Source organism: Pteropus alecto, unplaced genomic scaffold (genome assembly GCF_000325575.1).
Source record: "Pteropus alecto unplaced genomic scaffold, ASM32557v1 scaffold40, whole genome shotgun sequence".
Classification (NCBI taxonomy): Eukaryota; Metazoa; Chordata; class Mammalia; order Chiroptera; family Pteropodidae; genus Pteropus; species Pteropus alecto.
The window spans coordinates 16096207-16103239 of NW_006431919.1; the positions used below are offsets into that span (position 1 = coordinate 16096207).

Consider the following 7033-nt stretch of genomic DNA (forward strand, 5'->3'; position numbering starts at 1 on the left):
AAAAAAAAAAAAAAAAAAAAAAAAAAAAATCCCCAGCAGAAAAGCAGGGGGAGGCAGCGGAGAGAGTTAAGTGACTCAGTTCCCGGCCATACTTGTGAGCTGAGCTACACAAACCTTTATTTTGTGTAGCTCCTGCAGCAAATAATTACTAGTTAAAAAAAAAAAAAAAAGGTTTAGTCAGCAAACTAACTCTTTAGTAGCTATTAAATTTCACTGAGTCGATGTTTCTCCAAGCAAATGAAAACATTTTAGGTAATCTTCTCCTTTGCTGATGTGTTAAAACAGCCATCTTGGGGCTGGCTCACCCTTCGGGTAAAGGGAAGACAGCTGGAAAATGATGCTGCTTTGCGACTTTTCCCAGATGCATTAGCTAGTCAGACAGATTTGGTGACAGCTGCCTTAGAGCTGTGGCAGGCAGCTGTTCGCCTGGGTCCCCATCCTGTTCTCCTCAGAGAGAGAGACATGGGGATAATTTGTTGAATGGCTCCTATCAGATGCTTCACATGTCATCTCATTCTGTGTTTACTTAAAATTCCGATCATGTGTTCCTAATTTTTTTTACCTTCATTTTTTATCTTTTAAAATATTTCATTAAAATAGTAACTCGATGACTGAGGGGTTTTTTTGTGTGTGTGCACCCCAGCCCTGATTTAATCTTCACATTAACTGAGCCAAGGCCAGAGTTATGAACCCTGATCGCACAGATAAACAGAAGCCCTGGTTATGTCCTTAGCAAGTACCGGGCTTGGGCCTGATTCCGAATACATTCGTGCTATTTTGTAACTAGACCCCATAAGATTTTACAGCTAAGTTAGCAAATTTAGAGTAGACCTCAGTATCGTGGCATTACAAAATGTGGTTGGCAGTGAGAAAGACACTTTCAATGACCTAGTCCCACCCACCTCCCCCCACCCCCAATTATTTCCTCTCTGCTACCTGTAAGAACGATTAACTAAATTGGCAGATACAGTTCCTATGCACTGCAATGGAAGGAAGAAGCAGCCACGAACTCCAGTGCTTGAGAATAAGGTCTCCACGAGGGGCAGTCATTCCCACGCTCCCGATTCAGCATCTCTCCACTCCTTTCTTGGCTAAATCACCATTTTCTTCAAAGGGACCCGGGAACTTTACATGCAACCTAAGGAGCCTGAACATCCCTCCAGCCACAGCAGCAAGCGAGCCGCTCCCGCCTGGGAGCACTCAGAACTTCCTGTTCCTGCGCGAGCCCACCAGTTGGCAGATTTGGGCACCATCCCCTCTTAATGACAAACCCAAGCGAAATGACAGTTACTTTGGTACAGGTGGCTTCTTCCCTGGCAGGGGGCTACTTCTGTCGTGCCTTTCCATGGTTGGCGGTAAAGGAGGCTTTTGTATCTTGGACGAATGGTCCCCGAGAGGCCTGCAGGGTTGAGAGGAAGGATGTGTGAGGCACAAACTGCTTTTTCATGGAGAAGACCGTGTCCTCTCCCACAGACCCAACATAGCACGTACCTTCCTGCCGGGGGCGAGGGCTGCAAGAAAAGAGGGAAGAGGTATGAGTCCTCAGAGCTCATCCATTCAAAGAATAAAAAAGGCAAGATGCAAAACCAAACAAAAATGAGTACAACCAAACAGGAAAACGGCTTACCTTGTCAGAAAACAACGGTTTCTTTCCTGTCAACGACAAACAGCAGATAAAAACTAGAATTCAAGATTCTAGAATATATTAGCTAAGCATAAGGGATTAAAACATAATTTGATGACACTGTGACCTGAGTGCCCTGGGTTTAAGCATTAAAGAACCTGGGTGGGTCCCTCACAGAGCACCTTATTTCACAGGCTCAGCGAAATGAAGTGACTTGCCCAAGGTCACACGGCGTTATGTACATAGAAAAGCATTCTGGATTCTGTGCTGCTTTTCCACATTTTTATTTCACGTAGCTGACGATAAAAAGGATTAAGTGTCTTTCATGATTTTACGCCACTCTCATTGGTCAAGAGGTTTTTTATAAAGCCTAAGTATCTGAAATCTTTGTATCTGAAATAAACCCATTTGCCTTGAAGGGGTTAAATTTCCTCTAATCTGTGGTACATTTGATATTATATAGAGCATTACACTTATTTTCTGAGAAAATTTTAACTCGAGGAAGAAGGTTTCAGGAAATTCTGCTGGTGAGCTGCAAATCATTTTGTTTTGGTTTTTGTTGGTCTTTTCTTCCTTCCTTCCTTCCTTCCTTCCTTCCTTCCTTCCTTCCTTCCTTCCTTCCTTCCTTCCTGCCTGCCTGCCTGCCTGCCTTTCCTTGCCTTTCCTTCCTTTCCTTTCTTTCATTTCTCTCTTGGAACAGGTAACACACAGGCTTCCTGAAGAGATGCTAGGTGTACCTGAGAACTCTGCATTGCAAAGTTATTCTTGATGCTGTCTGAAGTGCCCTAGCGTAGATATGCCCTAGGTCTTCAATGTAATAAAAGTATTACTTAAGTGGATTCAACCAGTTCTAGAAGCAAAACCCATAGGACCTTGACCGAGTTATTTAAGGTATTTGAGTCTCAGTTTCCTCACCTGTAAAATGGGGATTATAAGTTAAAACTACATAGGTTTGCTGTAGGGATCAGATGACAATTTGTAAGTAGGGTCAGACATGATCCATGTTAGATTGCTTGTTCTCCTCCCTACCACTTCCCTGTGCAGTTACCTCCCTGAGGTGAATGATGACAGGATGTGCCCGGGGTTGCATTTTTACAACGTGATTTATTCTCTAAAGACTGAGTACACACCAGGCCCAGGATAGGTCCTAAGAATCTCATCCCACTGCGAAGTGCTCACTGCCTAGGGGGACAGAGTTTTGATGGTATAAAAAATGTTTATTCATAAAATTTTGGTTTGGGGTGGAACCCCTACTTTAGGGTGATAATCAGAAAACTTTGATTTATATCTTTAGGCCTGAATAGATTTCCTTTTTTAAAAAATCTGCTGATTTATGCAACTTCTCTGAGCACATGAAGAGTCTCCTGTTAAGAGTTTGAGCATCGTAAGAGGCTAGTTCTCTCAACACATCCCAGACAAGGGTAGAGCTGGTGTTAGAAATCTTTTAGAAGGGTAGCTTTTGCTCAGAAGGTGACTCTGAAGGATTTGATGTCAGTATTCCACTTTTCTGAGGCTTTGGCTCATGGTAGTAAACAGGGCTGGATTCTGAAGTTGAATTTCTCTGTCTCCATTTTTCACGTAATTCGCATGGCCCTCTGCGGTGGACCACTCTAAATGACAGTAGCTGACATGGCTTTGCATGAGTCAGCAGAACTGTGAAGCCAGTCCAGGAAAAGCAGCAGCAAGCAGCAGCCCTGAATCCACAAAGGCGAAAGCCTTGCTCGGGGCGTAGCTAAGGAAGGGCTGGGGCGGGGCTGGGGCTCTGGGATTCTTATCCCTCAAGGCTCAGAGCACCTTTCCCAGAACCCCCTAGTCCACGGCAAGGAAAGTATAAGGTCTCCGATGGCAGAATGATATGGAAAAGAGCAACCACTTTGAAGTCAGAGAGAGAGACCTGGCTTCAAATCCTGCACCTAGTTATACAAATTTGGGGAAATGACTCAAACTCTCTGAGCCTCAGTTTCGTCATCTGCAAAGTGAGGATAATAATACACCCTTTTTGTCGGGTTGGTGTGAGGACTAGAGATAACGTAGGTACATTATTTATGGTAGGTAAAGCACTGGCCCCATAGTAGGTGCTCAATAAAGGGTAGCTGAGTTTTGGCATCGAATTGAGAATAGCTTCACGTGGAGGTAACTGACATTCGGGAATACTCTGGGTCAGTTCTAGGGGGAATGGACTGTGGCATATTCCCATAGTCTGCTCTACTGCACACATACAAGGAACAACAACCTGCCATTTGAATAGCTCCTTAGAGTTTTACAAAGCATTTGGTCCTTACAGAACACCCACCTTACAAATAAGGAGGTAGCTCTGAAAAAGTTAGGTCCCTGTAGTCAGCACTAAGTAGCAACCAAGGTGGCTGACGACACGTCTCCCAGACCCCTTGTCTCAGCCTGGTCCCTCCCTCTTCACCACGATGCCTCCTGCATCACTTCAGGAGGACAACGAGATGTGTGTACACAGATGGCTCTCGTAGAGAAGCAGGCCCAGCACAGGGCTGAGCGCGGGCGCCCCCCACCAGGCTGATATGGATTCGGGTCTCTAGTTGGTAGCTGAGTGATCTTGGGAAGTTACCTCTTCATGTCTCAGTTTCCTCATCCGTAAAACGAGGATGATTCTAAGAGTCCCCACTCCGTAGTAGTGTGGCATTAGTTAAATGAGGTGGTACGTGTGAAAAGCATACAAGAGACACTCTGTAAATGTTGGCCATTATCATTATGTATCAAATATGAATGAAACCAACCTGGCGTGAAGGGTTCTCTGTCAAATGGAGCTAATGAACGATCTAGGGGGGGTTTCGTGCTTCTGTCTATCGAAGGAGCAGGGACTGGAAGGGGCAAAAAAAAAAAAAAAGCGATGTCAGTGAAAGGAAGAAAGTGGTTGGCAGGGAGTGGGGGTACAGCTGGCGGGTGGGCGAGAGAGAGCACCCCTGTACTTACGTTTTGCTGTTTTGTGGTTTCTACTTCTGCTAGGCTCTTCCTGGTTGGGCTGGGGCGGGGGAAGTGGCTGCTTAAAAAAAATCCAAATGTTAGGAAGTATCTCCAACACGATCAGCAGGCCCTGGTGGCTCTATCTCCCCAAACATGTCTGAATCTGTTCACTCTTCTCCATGTCCGTGTTCTGCCCACAAACAAACACGCACCTCCGTCTCTCACCAGGACACTAGCCTGCTCCCTGAGCCCCTGTTCTGCCCTCTCTCATCTGAGGGGAGCCCCCTGCCAACCCCTCGTGGCTCCTATCGTGTTAGGAACACAATAAAAACTCACCAAGGCCTGCAAGGCCCTCCCTGGGCTGGCTCCTGTCCACCCTTCAGCCCCTCCTTCTATTCCTCTCTCCAGTGTCCCCTGGACTCCCCCATCGATGTCTCCCTGCATTTCCTGCAGGATCTCAAGCTCACGTCCTCTTTGGCATCTTTATAGTTGCGTTTCCATCTGCCGGGAATGCCTTTTCTCAGCTCTTGTCACAATTGTCTAGCTCAATATCACCTCCCCACCCATCATCATGTTACCGGGTCTTCCGTCTCCCTAACTGCACATTGCTACTCAAATTATCTTGTCTATACCTCTGTTTACTTGTTTATTATTTGCCAACCCCTAACCAGATTGAAACTTTATGAAAGCAGAGTCCTTATTTGTCTCATTCACGCTCTAGAACACTGCTGGGCACACAGTAGCTGCTCAGTTAATAGCTGTTGCTCAAATGAGTGATTTCTGCATCCCAATAGTGGAGGTGAAGGCTTTCAAATCTCAAAAGCAAAATGATTTGGTGAATAAATTCAGCTCCATGAGCCTCCTCAGCAAGAAAACTACACAGGCAGGAGGGAGCACTATTCTTGGGTGGGAGGTCCTGACTGTGGTGTGGTCTAGATTTTGAGCTTTGGGGACAATATATCTTCTTCCTCCTCCCCTCCCTGGTCCTTAGCCATTTGCCATAGCTGTTCAAGTGCTCAAGTCCCTCATGAAGGGAACACATTTCCAGCTATTGACTCCTTAGCCTGAACTTCTGTGGGAACTCGAGATTAGACCCACAGGACCTGAAACCGTAAACGTAAAGAAAGAGGAAAAGGGTTGCTGCCTCTCTCTTTGCCTGGGCTCCCTCCCCTCTTGGTAAAATAAACCTTGTAGTCTCAAGGCATTTGTCTGTAAAATTTCAGAGGTTGGCCAGCAGGTGGCGTAAGTCTTCTTGTGGGAAAGAAGGCGACTTGAGACCCATGGTGTGCATGCCAGTAGGTGCCTTCGACCTAACTTGGCCCTGTTAGAGTGTATTTTACAGTTTCCACTGACTTCAAAAGTGCAAATAGCACAATGCATACTCGAAAGAGATTTCTTATTATACAAGTAGTCGATATCATTTATGGTAAAAAGAAAATACTGGTGGTAAGCATTATGACATGAATACGAATCACGTGTTTCACCCCCACCCTCTCCGAAAACCACTATGAGTATTTGGCTATGTACTTTCCCCGCCTACATATAATCTCGTCTCGCTGGTTGGAATGAGATGAAGGCGTTCGCAGTCTGCTTTTCTCTCTGGCAGAGGAAATCTTTGGAGTGGACACGAAGTACTATGAAAGGGCGAGAAGGCCTACCGTGTGGCTCCGGCCGGCCGGTGGAGGAGGGTGGGTGGCCATCGGTCTCTGGGGGGGCACGGGCGGCTGCTGTGGGGCTTTCCCGGAGAGGGGCCGGTCTGCGGAAACGCAAGGGTGTTAAGATGAAAGCAGAGATGCTAAGCCAAGGCCAGCGTGGGCCACACGCAAGGTTTTCCAGGAACAGATCCTGCACCCAGCTCCGCACATCTAGGGGGTACGAGGCCCTGGATCCTGCAGCCCCTCAGCAGCGGCCACGTCAGCCTTTGTCGCAGCAGGGTTTGCCCACCCCAGGGGTACCGGGGCCAGGGGGGGAGTCAGCGACACACCACACAGGCAGAGCCGGCGCCCGGGCAGGGTTAAGTTGGCACTTGCGGCTCGCGGGGCTCCTGGTCCGCGTCTTCCTTCCCCTCGCATGTGCTCTGGCCGGTCCTCCCCCTCCCACTTCCTGCTTTTGCTCTTATCTCTTCACTTAGACGGAGGAGCTGGTCTCCAAGTCCTGTCACCAAGTCACAGACCCTGAGCTTGTTGCCTGGACTTGCCCGGGACAGAAACTCACGCAATTCTGCTCACCGCAGAAGCATCCCTGGGCCAGGCTGACAGCCTGCAGTGTCTCACGAGAAAGGCCAGGCCAGGACTGGGAGTGAGTGCTGGCTTCCTGACATTTTGTGCCCTGAGACCCAGCCACTGAGAGGCACCCCTGTGCTCAGATAATGGGGCCAAGCCTGGTCTAATCTCAGGCCACTCCACACGCCCTGGCCATCTCTCTGACATGCCATGTTCCTTCGAGCCCCAGGACCTTTGCACGGCTATTTCTACT

General features: G+C 47.7%; 1 protein-coding gene across 1 annotated transcript in view; it reads right to left on the minus strand.

The window, feature by feature from the left end:
• Window positions 1-7033, minus strand: part of LCP2 (lymphocyte cytosolic protein 2) — a 39537-nt gene that overhangs the window by 12079 nt on the left and 20425 nt on the right. The window contains exons 8-13 of the mRNA XM_006906503.1: window positions 6217-6314; window positions 4568-4634; window positions 4372-4455; window positions 1628-1653; window positions 1492-1511; window positions 1292-1399 (exon numbers count right to left, since the gene is read on the minus strand). Coding sequence (XP_006906565.1) covers window positions 1292-1399; window positions 1492-1511; window positions 1628-1653; window positions 4372-4455; window positions 4568-4634; window positions 6217-6314 — 403 coding nt within the window. The remainder of the gene's footprint in view (window positions 1-1291; window positions 1400-1491; window positions 1512-1627; window positions 1654-4371; window positions 4456-4567; window positions 4635-6216; window positions 6315-7033) is intronic.